At 63.0% G+C, this 17,106-nt stretch overlaps 1 protein-coding gene across 29 annotated transcripts; it reads right to left on the minus strand.

Moving 5' to 3' along the window:
* Positions 1–1,071: 1,071 nt before the first annotated feature.
* On the minus strand, positions 1,072–17,056 carry PDLIM7 (PDZ and LIM domain 7). Of its 29 annotated transcripts, none has more exons than XR_014935650.1 (28): positions 13,363–13,831; positions 13,092–13,243; positions 12,835–12,865; positions 12,093–12,265; positions 10,540–10,685; positions 10,254–10,290; positions 9,605–9,643; positions 9,348–9,493; positions 9,033–9,069; positions 8,481–8,519; positions 8,199–8,356; positions 7,893–7,929; positions 7,329–7,367; positions 7,055–7,209; positions 6,791–6,818; positions 6,266–6,307; positions 5,984–6,138; positions 5,669–5,705; positions 5,465–5,585; positions 5,064–5,102; positions 4,801–4,955; positions 4,612–4,645; positions 3,660–3,718; positions 3,295–3,529; positions 3,030–3,210; positions 2,742–2,862; positions 2,186–2,301; positions 1,072–1,979 (listed from the first exon to the last, which is right to left on the minus strand). XR_014935650.1 is itself a non-coding variant. In XM_085519246.1 (28 exons), the coding sequence occupies exons 2-28, from the start codon at positions 15,855–15,857 to the stop codon at positions 1,893–1,895; spliced, it is 2,427 nt and encodes an 808-aa protein (XP_085375372.1). In that variant the 5' UTR covers positions 15,858–15,859; positions 16,964–17,056; the 3' UTR covers positions 1,072–1,892. The 29 variants fall into 29 exon arrangements, 20 of the variants coding, with proteins under 20 accessions (XP_085375372.1, XP_085375367.1, XP_085375371.1 ...); XM_085519246.1 differs by lacking the exons at positions 5,465–5,585; positions 12,093–12,265; positions 13,363–13,831 and adding exons at positions 11,321–11,337; positions 15,753–15,859; positions 16,964–17,056; XM_085519241.1 differs by lacking the exons at positions 5,465–5,585; positions 13,363–13,831 and adding exons at positions 15,753–15,859; positions 16,964–17,056.
* Positions 17,057–17,106: the final 50 nt, after the last annotated feature.

A 17,106-nucleotide genomic window follows, 5' to 3' on the forward strand; every position in this document is an offset into this window, starting at 1 on the left:
CCGCCCCACGTCTCCATCCCAGGCAGGAGCCGGGCCCGCAGCAACCCGAGCAGTAAAGTGGGTCTAAACACGGGATCCCGATCCCTGAAGGTCAGGGCACGGTGCCGGTGGGCGCAATGTACAGCGGGACGCAGCGTTTCGCTGCTCCCTGCCCACGCCCTGCTCGCAGCGGTTCCCGATCCGGAGCCGCCCTGCGATGCTGCGGGGTTTGGGCAGCAGCTGTCGAGCAGCTGCCGGCCGCGGCCGCTCCGCGATGGGCTCAGCTGCCCCTGGGGGTGGGGGCGGCGCGGGGAGCCGCGGGGCTTTGTTCTCGGAGCGGCGCGGCCCCTCCTCGGGCTCCACCTCCGCAGCCCACCCGCGACCCTCCTTCCTGTGCGCGGGGAGGGCGGGGGCCGCTCGGTGAGGCCGGCAGAAGGGAGCGGAGGCAGCGGGTTGCGGAAGGGCAGAGTGCGGGGGGGACTTGGCCACCTGCAGAAGGGCGAGCGGGGGTTCCTGCCCCCGGCAGAACGCTCCAGCGGATGAGCGAGGCGATTTTCCATACATCGCTCATCACGTTGAGGGCTGCAGTTATTACTGACCGCTGCAGCTGTCGGATCGGAGCGCTGGGAGCGGCCGGCCCCACATCCATCGCTCCAGATCCTGTACCGGGCGGCGGTGCCTCCCGTCCGTCCTTCGGGGCACGGCCAGGACCGCTGTGCTCCAGATGCTGGTGCCGGTGACTCGGTCCCTGCACGGGCAATGGGGCACAGCAGGAACACAGGGACGGTGCTGGCTAAGCGCGATGCCCTTGCGAGGTCACGGCTCAGCACCATCTCCTGCTCAGCGCTGCTGTTGCTCTGCCCCCTGGATTAATTACTGCCTCGCTGCTCTCTGCTTGCTAAAACCAGGCAAGGGCAACCCAGGGATCTGCCAAGGTGCAAAGGAGGGGAAACCCCGGAAACAAAGCTTTCCCTCGCAGCTCGTGGAGCAGTCAGGCCGCAGGGCAGGACTCCAGGCGGGACAAGGGCCATGTGTGACCTTCCTGCCCCCACCAAACCGTGCCCAGCAAAACCACAGTCCCCAGACAGCGGGCACTCGCAAAAAAGTGTTTATTCAAGGCACTAAAAGCACCGTGGCTACATCAGACGCAGCCCAACTGGAGAGTGGGGGGGTTGGGAGAGGCATTTACAGTGCTGGGACAGCAGTGGCACACGCTCTTTGGTAGGAAGCAGTTTTCAAGCCTGATGGGAACCCATTAGCCAGAGGCTGGTGTGCACCCCCAGCCTACAGCTGGGGCAGGCATGGCACACAGTCCTGCTCCATGGCACGGGGGTGCTGCCATAGGTGCAGCCCCACAGCCCCCCTAGCTCTGTGACATGCAGCCATGTGGGGGTGGGTAGGAAACCATGGTAGCAGACTGCCTGGCTGTGGGGTCAGTGCAGGCAGGGGGAAGAAGGGCCAGTGCTCAAGCCCTGTGTGCTGAGTATGAAGTGGAGGAGGTGAGGGAAGAGTTTGGCAGAGGCTGGGGGCAAGGACTGTCCCTGCCCTGGTGCTGAGTGCCAAGGCAGCCGGACCCCATCAAAGCAAAGGAGCAGCCCTGATGCAGCCAGACCCTCCTCCAGCTCCAGCCTCAGCACGGCCACAACCATTGTGCTGAGCAGCTTCGGGGCAGGAGACCTTTGTGGCATCCCCTTCCCTAGGGTCCTATGTCAGCTAGGGGGGCACAAAAGAAGCCAGCCAGCTGGAAGGAGCCAGTGCTGCTTCTGCCAGGGCCCGGCCAGGAGCTGCCAGGAAAGAGGCAGGAGCAAGGGGTAGGAGTGAAGTCCCAGCCTGGCTCCCTGGGGCAGGGGAAGGGGTGGGAAAGGAGCATGCAGGGCCAGGGGCATGCACGGGCACAGCTGAACTCTTGCCCCTCACACATGAGAGAAAGCGTGGCTCTTGCACAGCGGCTTGTCCTTCTTGGAATAGAATGTCTTCCCTTCCAGATTGGTCTGGCAGATCTGGGGATGAGAGCACAGGCAGTCAGGAGGGCTGAGCCAGCCCCCAGCATCCCCTCCCATACACCCTCCCTGCAGCCCAGCACAGATGTCAGGGAGCAGCAGGCTCAGAACTAACAGGACAGAGCCAGGTGGAAACCTGATGGCAGCATGCACCCCATATGAGACACAGCTCACAGCAGGGGGAAGCAGGGAGGAACACGGCTCACCGCACAGACGAAGCAAGTGTCATGCCAGCTGAAGCCCAGTGCCTCCAGGAACCGGTCCCCAGCGTCGATCTTGAAGTCACAGCCACGGCACTTGGTGCCAAACATCTTCTCATAGTCTGTGAACATAGGCAGAGCACAGGTCAGTGCTTCCTCCAAGACCGTAACCCCTCATTCTGGTGCAGCAGGGCTGCAGCACAGCCTGGGCACAACTTGCTTCCAGCTTTGGAGAGGGGCAGGACTTGAAGCACAAGGCGGCACTGGACACTTGGGGAAGGGTGGCCCTTTCCACCACTGGGCCACAGGGAAGAGGTGAATCCCCCCACCCAGGATGCAGCACTCACATTTGATGTAAATCATCCATCATCACCACGGCAACATGCCAGCAATGGCACCACCCAGCACCAGGGAGGATGGGGATGGAGGGTTTGCGGGGGTCCCCTCCCTGCTCTGCATCCTGGACTTCACTCTTCGGTGCTACTGGGCATGTGCTGAGCCCCAGCAGTGAGCAGTACCCCGGGGCTGTGTGGGGTGCCGTGGGGTCCTCCCCTGGTCCTACCTCTCTCACAGTAGGGCTGTCCCTCCTCCATGTAGAAGGCACGGTTGCGGATGGGAGTTTTGCAGGCTGCGCAGGTGAAGCACTGCACGTGCCAGGTCATCTTCAGCGCATGCATGACCTCCTGGAAGAGAACCGCTGTCAGCCAGGAGGGAGCACCCCACAACACAGGGAACCCCAGCAAGGGCTGAAAGGAACCGGAGATCCCTGGGGCAGGACGAGAAGGGACAGAGCTGGGAACACACAGGTAAGCAGGGATGGGAGGTGCAGGGCAGACTGAGGGACACTCACCCCAGTGATCTTCTTCTTGCACTTAGCACAGCTGGGTGCATAGCGCGTGTCGTAGCACTTGGGGCAGAAGATGGAGCCCTTTTCCTCAAAGAAACCACCCTCATCCAGCACCTTCCTGCACTGGCAGCAGGTGAACTCCTCAGGGTGGTAATAATGTCCCAGGGCCACGAGGTAGCGTCCCCTGTGGTGGGACAGAGCCACATCAGCCACAGCGGGGCCTGGCAGTGCCCAGGATGGTGGCAGGGCTGCAGAGGCCGGGGCTCACCTGATGATCTTGTTGCACTTGAAGCAGAGCGGTGTGCGGCCGGGGCCCTCGGGTGCCTGCTGGGCTGCCTGCACAATGGAGCTGCGGTTCTGCATGGGGGTCGGTGTGGCCGGCTGGCTGTGCTTGCTCAGCACCGTGCTCGTCTTGTCTGGTGCGTAGCGCTCAGCAAATGAGGGGTCCACAGCCCAGGGCGGGCGGCTGGTAGGGCCAGGGGTGGCAGCAGGAGTCCTGGGGGCTGCACAAACAGAAGCCTCTTGGATGATGTTCCCAAGCCCTTTGCACCCACTGGTAGGCGAGGTGCAGTACCAGCCCTACCCATATCCCCGCTCCCCTCACCCCAAACTCAAAGAAAATATTTTTCTCACCCAATCCTGGTTCTGTCTTCATTGCTGCCCCCGGGGATGGGTCCGGCACGGAGACCTGGCTACAAAACCACCAGTTAATCCTGCTGGCCACACTCACCCCCTGAACCCAGGCTAGCTTGTGCATGCAGGCAGGACCCCCACTCTGCAGCCAGGAGCTGGCCAAGCACCCATGCCCAGCCAGTAGCTACTTTGGTGCTGGGCTTGGAGCTAAGCACCCTCAGCCCCGCAGCACCCCCAGGTCTGTGGCACCCAGCAGGGTGGGAGCACAGGAGCACTGTGCCCTAATGCTGAGGTGCTGTGGGCTGGCAGGGACTTGGGGAATCACACACAATGCTGCTTGCTCCATTGTGACAGTGTCCAGGCACACCTCCACCTCACACACAGCGTCTGGTAGTGTGGGGAGCCCTGGGCCAGCTCCAGCAGAGCCAGGAAGGGCAGGGATGGGTTGGTACCAGAGGGGGCAAAGTCTGTGCCCCCCCCAGCACCCTGCCAGCACTGGGCTTGTGAGAAGCCAGGGCAAGCAGCACCCAGAGGAGCAAGGACAGTGTCAGATGGAAAGCCAGTGCCTTTGTGCCTCTTGAGGGCAAGGACAAGAAGGAGGTAGCTATAAAAACCACAAGTGTTTAATTGCAACGGAGCAAACCAGGCAGATCTGGAACTGAGTGGTCACGGCACCAAGGCAGGAGGGGTGGGGGAAAGGCAAAGCTGTGCCACAGCCCTAATCTGTGTCCTTCCATGCAGGGCTTTGAGCCTCAGGAGCTCACCCACCTGGCCTCTAAAAGGTGCACAGCACCTCCCAACACCCCCAGCAAGGTCTGCCAGTGCCAGCACAATCCTGCTCACCCCAGCTGCCTGAGAGACCACAGTGCAGCTCAACCACCCCAGCGCAGTGCCAGCAGTGCCAACAGGCCCGGACATACAGCCCAGGAATCTGTGCTTGCACCCCCCTTACCTGGGCTTTTTAATAAATACATCATCATCTTCCACTGAACGCAGAAGGGAGAAAGGAGGAAACAGAGTCAGTCGGCAGCAGCACGGCCCCACATAGCAATACCCACACGTGGCCAACACACCAACACCACGGGACCACCACGGGCACAGCCCAGTGCCACCGGGCAGCCCCAGACCCGCAGGGACTTACAGCCATCAGTGCCTGTCAGCCGGGCCAGTTTGCGGAAGGAGCGGGACTGGGAGGTGCCGGTGCGGGGCTGCCAGTCCTCAGCATCCTCAAACAGACGCAGCTTGCCCGGGTCACACACGGGGGTGGTGGGGGGCTCCACGTGGGGCAGGGGCTGCCTGCGAGCAACAGGCAGGAGCTCAACCCGCAGTGATCTGACCCTGCACTGCCCAGCTGGCAGAACTGCCCGAGGGCTTTGTATGCACCGACCCCCAGCACAGACTCACCGCGGCTCCTCCGTACCACAGAACAATACATGGGGGCTTCTGCGGTGTAGAGAAAACGGCAGCACAAGGATAAATCATGGGCACACAGCACAGAGCATCCATTCCTCACGGCTTATCCCCAGCCCCACAGTGATGCCAGCAGACCCCGCTCCCTCCAGCTCCCAGCTCCCCTGCAGTCCCACCCCAGTATTGCTGCCTCTCATGCTGAGCTGTTGGCGCTGCCCTGGGTCTCCCAGTGCCCACAGCCAGGCTGTGCCAATGCCACCTACACCACTGACTCTCTGTGTCAGGACACTGCAGTGCAGTGCAGCCTCCCCACCGCCAGCAGTGCCCAGGGTCCTGCCTGGGATGCCCAGACTGGGGATGGCCCAGCATCAGGGCACAGCAAAAGGGGACAGTACCAATGTGGTGCCCGGGCAGGACCCTGACAATGAGATGGTTCCAGCTGTGGCCCAGCGCCGGCGGTGCCCACTGCAGAGGTGAGCGCAGTGCGGGTGCTGTGACTCTGTGAGCACCTCAGCTCTAGAAAGATGGAAAGGACAGAAAGGGACAGAGCAGGAGGTGACGGGACAGGACAGCACAGACAGGAGCTGCCTGCTCCTTACCTGGGCTTCCTAACTGGCTCATCCTCGTGGTCCTCAACTGAGTGCAGTAAGGAGAAAGGAGGAGACAGAATCATTAGGTGGCAGCACGGCCCCACACAGCGCAAAGGGCCGGGGACCGGGCACCCCTTCCTGCTTCCCCCACACCAGCATCACTGTGTGCCCACACACAGCCCACAGCCCATCAGGGCCCCCACAGCCCCACACAGCCTGCACCACACACAGGGATAACGTGGGGCCATCACGGCCACAGCCCGGTGCCACCTCGACCCACAACCACAGGCGGCTCCAGGCAGCCCCAGACCCGCAGGGACTTACGGCCATCAGTGCCCGTCAGCCGGGCCAGTTTGCGGAAGGAGCGGGACTGGGAGGTGCCGGTGCGGGGCTGCCAGTCCTCAGCATCCTCCATCAGCCGCAGCTTGCCCGGGTCACACGCAGGGGTGGTGGGGGGCTCCACGTGGGGTGGGGGCTGCCTGTGAGTGACAGGGGCAGGAGCTCAGCTGGCACCAACGTGGACCCGGCTCAGCCCAGCTGCCAGCATGGGGCAGCCATGGCCAAGGTCCTGGCCCACACTGACCAGTGCCACAGCCCAGAACTCACCACTGCTCCTCTGTACCACAGAACGACCCGCGGGCATCCCTGCTGCAGTGACAAAATGGCGGCACAATGGTGAATCTCTGGCACTTGGCACAGCATTCCCCGTGCCTCATCCCCAACCCCTGGCGATAACAGCAGCACTGCCCAGCTCTGGCACTCACTCACTGCTCCAAATCAAGAGGGGAAGGCAGAAGAGCTGCCCCCAACAGGAGCACTCAGATGCTGTCCCAGCTCAGCAGGACATGGCTTTCCCCCACAGTCCCCACTCCTTTCCTCACACAGCCCAGCCCCACAGAGCAACCAGCAGCACACAGCAGCTCTGCCCGGCCCCTGCAGCCCCATGGGCTTCAGCATCCTATTCCAACACTGCCCACTGCCTTCAGAAACCCACAGCGAGGTCTGCCAGTGTCACCACATTGCTGCACCCCAAGAGCACGGTTCAACTGCCCCAGCCCAGTGCCAGCAGTGCCCAAAGCCCTGCCCAGGACATGCAGCCCAGAGCTCATGCTGCACCTCACGCTCCCTTACCTGGGATTCTTAGCAAACACATCTTCCACTGAGCACACAGGGGAGAAAGGAGGAGACGGAGTCAGTCGGAGGCAGCACAGCCCCGCACAGCACAAAGGAACGAGGACCGGGCACCCACAACCTCTCAGCCCCAAAACCAACGCCCCAGGCACCACCATGAACCACAAATGGCAAACATGGAACAAGATGGGACTACCACAGCCACAACCCACTGCCACCTCAACCCACAGCCAGGGCCACCTCCGCACACCCGCAGGGACTTACGGCCATCAGTGCCCGTCAGCCGGGCCAGTTTGCGGAAGGAGCGGGACTGGGAGGTGCCGGTGCGGGGCTGCCAGTCCTCAGCGTCCTCAAACAGACGCAGCTTGCCCGGGTCACACGCAGGGGTGGTGGGGGGCTCCACGTGGGGTGGGGGCTGCCTGTGAGTGACAGGGGCAGGGGCTCAGCTGATCTGACCCTGCACTGCCCACCCAGAGCCATGGGGCAGTGCTGACCAAGGCCCAACACACACCAAGCCCTGCCACAGCCCAGCACTCACCACGGCTCCTCCGTACCACAGAACGACCCGCGGGCATCTCTGCAGTGCAAGAAAATGGCGGCACAATAGTAAATCACTGGTACATGGTGTGGAGAGCTCTGCAGAGCTGACCCCAGCTCCATGGACGCCTGACCCCAGTCAAGATGCCGGCAGCACGCTCTCCATGTCAGCCACTACAGAGCCCCACAGGCTCCCTTGCATCATGTCACAGTGCTGTCCTGGCTTTGCCAGTGCCACCAGACCCCAGCAACCCACTGTGTCTGGGATGCCACAGTGCAGCGCAGCCTCCCTGATGCCAGCAGTGCCCAGGGTCCTGCCTGGGATGCCCAGACTGGGGACAGCCCAGCATCAGAGCACAGTGACAGGGGACAACACCAATGTGGTGCCCGGGCAGGACGCTGACAATGAGACAGTCACAGCTCTGCCCATTGCAGAGGTGAGCACAGTGCGGGTGCTGTGGCTCTGTGAGCACCTCAGCTCTAGAGAGAGGGAAAGGACAAAGAGGGACAGAGCAGGAGGTGACAGGACCACAACAGCAGCGGGCAGGAGCTGCCTGCTCCTTACCTGGGCTTCCTAACTGGCTCATCCTCGTGGTCCTCAACTGAGTGCAGCAGGGAAAAAGGAGGAGACAGAATCATTAGGTGGCAGCATGGCCCCACACAGCGCAAAGGGACGGGGACCAGGCACCCCTTCCTGCTTCCCCCCCACCAGCATCACTGTGTGCCCACACACAGCCCACAGCCCATCAGGGCCTGCATGGACCCACATTGTATGCAGGGACAACATGGGGCCATCACAGCCACAACCTGGAATTAACTCAACCCACAACCAAAGGCAGCTCCAGGCAGCCCCAGACCAACAGGGACTTACAGCGGCCATCAGTGCCCGTCAGCCGGGCCAGTTTGCGGAAGGAGCGGGACTGGGAGGTGCCGGTGCGGGGCTGCCAGTCCTCAGCATCCTCCATCAGCCTCAGCTTGCCCGGGTCACACGCAGGGGTGGTGGGGGGCTCCACGTGGGGTGGGGGCTGCCTGTGAGCGACAGGCAGGCACTGAGCTGGCACCCAGCCGACCCTGCACTGCCCAGCTGCCAGCACAGGGCAGCCATGGCCAAGGGCCCAGCACACACCAAGCCCTGGCACAGCCCAGCACTCACCACTGCTCCTCCGTACCACAGAACGACCCACGGGCATCTCTACAGTGCAAGAAAATGGCGGCACGATGGTAAATGTCTGGCACTTGGCATTTCCTACAGCTCATGCTCACCCCACTGATCTCTGAGCCCAGCTATGCTGGCAGCACTTGCTCCATACAAGCCACCACAAACCCAAATGAGCCGAGCTTCCAGTGCTGCTGCACACCTCCCAACATCCCCAGCCAGGCTGTGCAATGCCACCAGACCCAACAGGGTGCCATGGCTGGGATGCTGTGGTGCAGCTCAGCCACCCCAGCACCAGCAGTGCCCGGGGTCCTGCCAGGGACAGCCCAGCATCAGGGCACGTTGGCTGGTGACAGAGGCACTGCAGAGCCTGGGGAAGGACCATCACAATGAGATGGTCACAGCTGTGGTCCAACACAGAGATAGAGAGCGCAGTGCGGGTGCTGTGGCTCTGTGAGCACCTCAGCTCTAGGGATGGAAAGGACAGAAAGGGACAGAGCAGGAGGTGACGGGACAGGACAGCACAGACAGGAGCTGCCTGCTCCTTACCTGGGCTTCCTAACTGGCTCATCCTCGTGGTCCTCAACTGAGTGCAGTAAGGAGAAAGGAGGAGACAGAATCATTAGGCGGCAGCACGGCCCCACACAGCACAAAGGGCCGGGGACCGGGCACCCCTTCCTGCTTCCCCCACACCAGCATCACTGTGTGCCCACACACAGCCCACAGCCCATCAGGGCCCCCACGGCCCCACACAGCCTGCACCACACACAGGGATAACGTGGGGCCATCACGGCCACAGCCCGGTGCCACCTCGACCCACAACCACAGGCAGCTCCAGGCAGCCCCAGACCCGCAGGGACTTACGGCCATCAGTGCCCGTCAGCCGGGCCAGTTTGCGGAAGGAGCGGGACTGGGAGGTGCCGGTGCGGGGCTGCCAGTCCTCAGCATCCTCCATCAGCCGCAGCTTGCCCGGGTCACACGCAGGGGTGCCAGGGGGGTGCACAGATTGCCTGAGACCAACAGGGGCAGGCACTCAGCCAGCACTGACCTGAACATGGCCCTGTCAAGCTGCCAGCACTGGGCAGAACCCACATCAACCTCTGTTACAGCCCAGCACTCACCACTCCTCCTCTGTACCCCAAAATGACACACGTGGACCCCTGTGGCGGCGAGAAAACGGCGATGCGAGGGTAAATCCACAGTACGCAGCATGGAGCATCCCCATGGCTCATCTCCAGCCCCAAAGTGACGCCAGCAGCACTTGCCCCACTCCAGCTCCCCTCCAGCCCCACACCACAGTCACAGCACCTTGTACCCATGGCCCAGACAAAGCCCAGTACCTCCCAACAGCAGCAGTCCGGCCACACCAGTGTCAGCAGGCCCCACCAACCCGCTGCATCTGCAGCTTGGCCTCCCCAGTGCCAACAGTGCCCAGGGTCCTGCTGGGGATGCCCAGACTGGGGTCAGCAGCAGCACAGTGCCCGGGCAGGACCCTCATAACAGGACTGTCCCAGCTGTGGCCCAGTGCTGGCAGTGCCCATCGCAAAGGCGAGAGCAGTGCGGGTGCTGCAGCTCCGTGAACACCTCAGCTCTGGAGAGAGGGAAAGGATAGAGAGGGATAGGGAGCAGGAGGCGACAGGACAGGACAGCAGAGGACAGGAGCTGCACTCGCCACCAGCCATGAGTAAGAGGCCAACCGTGGGAGGGGTCGAGCCCCAGCCCTGCAGCCCCATAGCCAGGAGCCGTGCTGCACCCTGTGCCGCCCCTTACCTGGGCTTCCTAACCAGCTCATCCTCGTGGTCCTCAACTGAGCACAGTGGGGAAAAAGGAGGAGACAGAGTCAGTTGGCAGCAGCACAGCCCCACACAGCACGAAGGGACGAGGACTGGGCACCCCTCCCTGCTTCCCCCACACCGGCACCCCAGGCATCACTGTGTGCCCCCGCATGGCCCACACCACACACAGGGCCACTGCAGTCAGAGCGTTGTGTTACCTCACCCCTGAGCCAGGTTGGCTCCAGGAACCCACAGGCAGCCCCAGACCCGCAGGGACTTACAGCTGTCTGTGCCCGTCAGCTGGGCCAGTTTGAGGAAGGAGCGGGACTGGGTGCTGGTGTTGCGGGGCTGCCAGTCCTCAGAGTCCTCGATCAGGTGCAACTTGCTGGGGTCATATTTGGGGGAAGTGGGGTGCTCCTGTGGTTTCCTGTGAGCAACAGGGGCAGGTGCTCAGCTGGCACCATCTTGCCCCTGCCTGGTGGCACAGGGATTGGCACACACCACTGCCCCACAGACCCACATGGATCCCCACAGCATCCCCCCCACCATGTGGGGCCACCCCACACCTCTTCAAGCTCACAGCAGTGGCGTGACAGCACACATTTGACAAATCACACATTGCCCTCCTCCCCAACCCACACTGAAGGAAGGGGCCATTAAGGATGTCTTTTCAGGGCAGATTTCCCATCTCTGCAATTTGAGGTCAGCCAGCCATAAAGGCCAGGAGGAGAGATAACGGGGCAAGGGTAAGCCAAGATCCAAATCACATGCAGGAAAGCTGCATGGTACCCAATAAGCACTGATGATGCCGGCACAGCACAGCCTTTCTTGTGCTGGAGAGGGACCTGTTGTAAGGACACCCTGATGCCCTCACTGTCAGAAGCACTGGGCAGCACTGGCACTGCAGGCTAAGGACAGCTTGCAGCCAGGGACTGTCAGCCTGGGGACACTGAGCCTCTGGGCTAACTAACCCTGCACCAGGACAACAGGGCACCAGTGGGTCACTAACAGGGCAAGAGGCATGCAGGAAGGCTAGAGAGAGCAGGCAAAAGGCTTACTGACTTGTCAAGGCTCTGCACCTGTAGGAGAGGGAAAGAGAAAGGGAGAAAAGAAAGAAAGAGAAGGAAAGTGAAATTAGACCCACAGAACCCAAGAAGTTTCCAGAGCTCACCTACAGCCTTCACCGCTCCCCCTGCCCCTGCGATGCAGGCCCATCTCACCCAGGGCTGGGAGCACAGTGGGCTGCAGGGGCAGTCACCAACAAACCAGATCATGCCGTCCTCAGCTCCCCCAAAACAGGCCTGGGCACAGAGAACAGCCAGAACCGTGTCCCCCATTGACCAGCTCCAGGGTCCTGTGGCCAGGAGCAGCAGCAGGCTGGGCACACAGCAGCACAGCACACAGTGTGCAGACTGCAGCCTCCACGCAGGGTTCAGGGCTGGCTTGGGCAGCGCTGTGCAGGGCTCTGCGGCTTCTCCTTGCCCAGCATGCCCTGGCAGCCCTGTGCTGCAGCCCTGGGCTGGTGCTGCTGACTGCAGCCACAGCCTTCCTGCCCCTTGTCGCAGGGCTGGCACAGATAACAGCGAGCATCCTGCTCCAGCTGCTGCGCCATGCCCTGCAGGGCTGCCCAAAGGCCAGAGCAGGACACAGCCCCGAGCAAGGAGGCGGCATATATGTGCATCCCTACGTGTGACATTCCTATTGTTCAGTCTCAGCACCTCAGCACGGGCACCACAGCCCACTCCCACCCACAGGTGCCTGGCATGCAAGGTGCAGCAGGGCTGAGCAGCGGGCTCCCTGCTATTCTTGGGGAGCGACATGGACAGCAACATACCCATTGTGCTGGGGGGTGCAGGCGGGCGCCAGGGGCACGTACGTCACAGGTTTCGTCACCAGCCCGGGCCGTGGGTTCGGAGGCGAGCCGGCCCCGAAGGGCCGAGCTGTTTTGTTGAGGGCGGTGCTGGGAGCGAAGTTATATTTCGGGGGCTCAGAGCAGGGGAGTGAGTCCTGAGCGAGACAAAACACACAGACACGGGCTCACACGTCAAGCAGCATGCAAGGGGCAGCGCTGGGCCGGGCAGCACGGCAGGGTGGGAAAGCTGGACCCATTCTTGCCCACAGAGCCTTGCAGTGACACGTGGACACTGATAGCACGTGTGGCTCTGCCAGCCAGGTCCCCTCTCTGCAGGGCATCCAGCCCAGGGACACCGAGCTGCAAACTCAGCCTGAGGATTAGTAAGTGCCCCGTGGTGGGGCTCTGCATGCACTCATGCTGCTCACAACCATCCCAAGGCACAAAGCAGAAAGCATGCAAGTGGCTTCTGTCCAGGAGCCACTGGCCCCAGCCCTGTCTCCCCACGTGAGAGCAAGCTCCAGCACTAGCGAACGTGGGGCCCAAAGGCTGTGCTGCAGCTGCCATACATGCAGGGAATTTGCGAGCCTTCCAAAATACACCCCGGTCCCCAAGAAGCCCTTGAGTCCCAGGAGCAAAGTCCGCTCCTCCGGGTAAGCTCAGAGCCTTCCCCACCCCCAGCCCAGGGCTGAGCAGCCGCCAGCAGCGCTGGAGCAACACCTACCTTCTGCGGCTTCCCCAGGTGGTTCTGGGATCTGCAAGAGAGGACACAGTGAGGCAGATGTTGCACGTGCCCAGCATCCATCCTGGCTGACATGCTGATGCTGAGGAGCTGCAACCAGGCAGCACTGCCCCACAGTCAGAGGTGACGGCTTAAAGCTGGGGCTGCTGCTGATGGGCTCGGGGTGGTAATGGGAGCAGGGCCACAGCTTCATTCCAGCAACACCAGCCCCATAAGTTTCCAGGACCCACACATCCTACCTGCTCAGGGTGAGGCAGAGCCTGTCCCCGCATGCGCGGATCCTGTTCTGGGCCTCGATGTGTGTCATGGTGCTGGTGCTCTCCCCGTCAATGTACAGCACCCAGTCGCCCACTCCCACGCCGGCCTGGGCAGCCTTTCCACCTGGAGTCAGCTGCAGGACAAAGAGCATCAGGGAAACTGGCAGTAGATGAAGGGATGCTCCTGTGGCCCCTGAGAGCCACAGAGAGAGCCACTGGGCACACCCCCTAAGCTCCTAACCCCATTACCCACCAGCTCCCGTAGCACAGTGCCACCGCAGCCCAAACACACTGGGCCTGATGCAGGGACCCCCAGAGCACCGTGTGTTCTCCAGTTTGTTATCCCAGAGAGCCTCTCTCTCCTTGTAGCAGCTGAGCCTTGCTCCAGGCACCAGGCAACAGCACAGCACCCCGGGGACAGAACCAGCACCATCCCTGCAGGCAGCCAGGGGATAGGCCAGGCGTTCTGAGGCGATGCCCAGCAGCAAAGGCTGGGCTGGTTCAGCTGCAGTAGGAGGTCATGGAGCCGGCCCCAGGGTCCCGGGGCAGGAAGCGAGCAGGGTGAGTCAGGGCCTGTCATGCAGCCCACAGCTCACCCCACGGGCTGCAAACCACAGGCATGCTCCCAGACTTCACCAGCGTGGGGGGAGCCCCCTGTATCTCCTAGCAAGGCTGTGTTCCTGTCCCGTCTGTTTCCTTCACGCAGCCCAGCAATGGGGCTGGGATATGCCTGGATCACCCCCGGACACCCACACTTCTGCTGGAGATGTGCAGAGCCCCAGCACCACTGCACACAGCTCTCAGGTATCGACAGACAGACACTTAGACAGACAGACGTGGGCAGGCCACAGCCATTCCTGCTTCTCCAGCACAGAACAACTCGAGGCGTTTGGATTCAGACCAAGTATTTCCTCAAGCCCTGTTCGACATGAACATAAAAGGAGCGAGCCAGATTCCCAGCACTGTCAGAGGGCTGGAAAATCCCTGCAGCTGAGCATCACGGCCCTCCCTGCCCATGCACAGAGCCCGGCCCACCCCGAGCACAGCACCAGGTACCCCAGATCCACAGCTATTCCCAGAGGGACGCAGCACACCCTGCAGGACCCCTGGCACTACCTGGCACAGAAGGATGCTGGAGGCAGCAAGCAGCTCTGGCCGGTTCCCGGCCACTCCTGCAAGCCCCATCTTGCTGCCCCTGGGCTTGGGAAGCAGGATGGGTTTGGAGGCAGCAGCAGGAGCTGGGAGAGGTTTTCACAGGGCTGCCTGGGCAGGGGGGAGCATGGCAGGCTGCGTCACGCCGCCGCACCCAGGCTCGCCAGGAAAGCCCTTCGGCAGGTGCCAGCTCAACAGATCCCAGCCAGGAGCTGCTCCAGCCTTCCCGTTTCCTGCACCGTGGGCTGGGGCTCCTGCCCAGCCCCACCAGTCACAGCTTCCTTCCTGGCCTCTCCGCCCAGCTGGGCCTTTGTCCTCACACCTTGGAGTGCCACCACGGCTGGACGCCCCCATCCAGGGCTCCCAATACACCATCAAGGTGTGTCGGGCAGGCACAGGGGAGCATCCTTCCTGTGCAGCCGAGCTGCTGGGACCCTGCAGAGCCCTGCCTTGCTGGCGGCATCTCCCCAGGCCCTGCAGCGGGGCTGGCCTGCATGCACGTCGCTGCTGCTCCATGAGGCCCCAGCCCCGAGCTCTCGGAGGCTCCTCGGTCTGATCAGACCCTTTGTTAAGCCCTGGCTTGCAGCCAAGAGAAACATTTTTTAGAGAATAAACTCGCTGAAGCCGTCTCTGTTTCTTGCAAAGATTGGTTGGCCCCAGGGCAGCACAGTGGGTGACTCCGGCCTCGAACGGTGCCCCTGGGGTGGGTGCTGCAGAGACCCGTGACCTGGGATGGGCACACAGTGCATGGGGCAGGCCCCACGCTGTGCTCAGAGCCACAGCCCTGTGCCAGCTGCCCCAGCGTCAGCAGCACGGGCGGTGCAGACACATTCCAAGGCTTATAAGGCAATTCTGCAGCTGGAGCTGCTGTGAGCACCCGCGGTGCAGGCCACCCGAGGACGGGGAGACACACCAACCCAAGAGACAGCCTCAACGTGGGGAAGCATCACACCAGAAGCTCCCACTGGGTGCCCCAGATGTAAGCAGCTGGCAGCACATCTTGTGCACGTCCCTGCTCCAGAAGCAATCTGGCTTTATGGATAGGACCTGTCCCAGGACCAGTGGGAGTGCAGCATCAGGCAGAGTACCCGCACAGAGCTGGCCCTGAGGCACTGAGCCTGGAATGGTGGTGCAGACCAGGCCAGTCCCACAGCTCACACACACACAGAGCTGCCCATACACTGGGCTGGCTCTGGAAGAGGCCCCCCTGCCTCCCACCACCCCATGACACCGAGGAGCCTGCACAGCATTTCACATCGCTGCTGCAGTTCCCTGCCCGGAACACCCCCAGCACACACTCTGCAGCCAAACCAGAGCTGATAAGGAGCTGGGGTGGCTCTAAGGGGGCCGAGCAGAGTGAGAACCAGTGCTTCAAGGCCCTGCTTGCTCATGACCCCTGTACAGCTCTGCCTCAGCTGCTTGGACACGGCTGCAGCTTCCCACCCACGGACAGGAGGAGGGTGGGCGATACCGGCTCTCGGCAGCTCTTACCCTGGAGATGGAGAGCGGCATGCTGAAGTCCTTCCCTCCCTGCAGCCGGAACCCCCAGGGCGCCGGCCCGTTCAGCATCACCTTATAGGACTCCATCTCGCCCATCTCTGCAAAATGGAATAGGGTGTGATCCTGACGTTACGCTGCATGGGAATGACACGGAGAGCAGGCGAGGAGGGGGCCCAGCAGGATTGGGCAGGAGGAGACAGTGCCAGCAGGAGCTCCACCCCGACCATCCCACAGCGTGCTTAGGGACGCACCCCACATCCATCAGCATCTCCTAAGGGGCGTTGGAGCCGAGGGGCCAGAGAAACAGACAGAGTAAGACTCTGCCATCCCAAGCCTGGGACAGACTCTGCCTTGAAGCCATGTTAGGGAACCTGGAGCTGCTAGGAGCTAATCGAGGCTGCAGAGAGGCAGCAGCACGGAGGGATGGCAGCAGCCGGAGGCGTTTTGCCGGGTGAGCAGCACAGCAGCACAGCAGCACGCTGCCAATGGAGCAGCCTGGCACAGCAGCTGGGCTGCAGCAGCAGCAGCTGGTGGAGCAGCTGTATGTGGGTGTGAGCCCATGTCCGCAGGGCTCCGGGCAGGAGGGATGGCTGCTCCCCGCTCACACTGACAGCTGTCAGCCGGCCGGGCGCGGGGCACGCGGCTCTACCTCGCCTAAGGGAACCGCGGAGCCCTTCCGAGCCCTACGTGGCGTTAAAGGCCCGGCTCTGCGGCACCTCCCGGTGCCCCGACGGGACGGGGAAGCTGCGAGGCCGGAGCCCGGCGTGCCCCCGCTCCCCCCGGCCCGTCCCGGTCTATATAAGGCGTGTAAGCTGACACCCGCAGCTCCCCGCTCGCTGGGTGCAGGCTGCGTGTCAGACATTCCCCAGCACGGAGCGGCCGCTCAGCCCCGCCGGGCCGCCCCGCTCCGAGGGCTGCGGCAGCTCCGGGCCGGGGGCTGCTCTGTAGGGCCGAGATGAAGCCCCCCCCGGCGGGGGCTGTGCCCGGTATCGAGGGATGGGCAGAACCGCGTCCCGTGCGGTCACCGCGTCCCGCAGCCACAGCCCGACCCCCGCCCTGCCCCACGGCGGCCCGTTACCGCACCCAGCCCCCCGCCCCGCACCGCCTCGTTCTCCCCCGCCCCGAGCAATTCCCTTCCCCTCCCGCCCAACACCCCGCTCTCAGTCCCGGTCCCGCTCCGCCCCGCTCCGTCCCGCACTCACCCCCCGTGGTGCTCCCGGCGCTGCGGGGCCGAGCGGGTCGCTCCGCAACGGGCGAACGGAGCGCGGCAGCCGCGGGACTCGAACTCGGGCACCGCCCCCTCCCGGACCGGCGCGAGCTTATAGAGCAGCGGGCGGGGCGGGGC

This window comes from Coturnix japonica, chromosome 18 (assembly GCF_054131305.1).
Source record: "Coturnix japonica strain WE chromosome 18, WE-NBRP24, whole genome shotgun sequence".
NCBI classification, from domain to species: domain Eukaryota; kingdom Metazoa; phylum Chordata; class Aves; order Galliformes; family Phasianidae; genus Coturnix; species Coturnix japonica.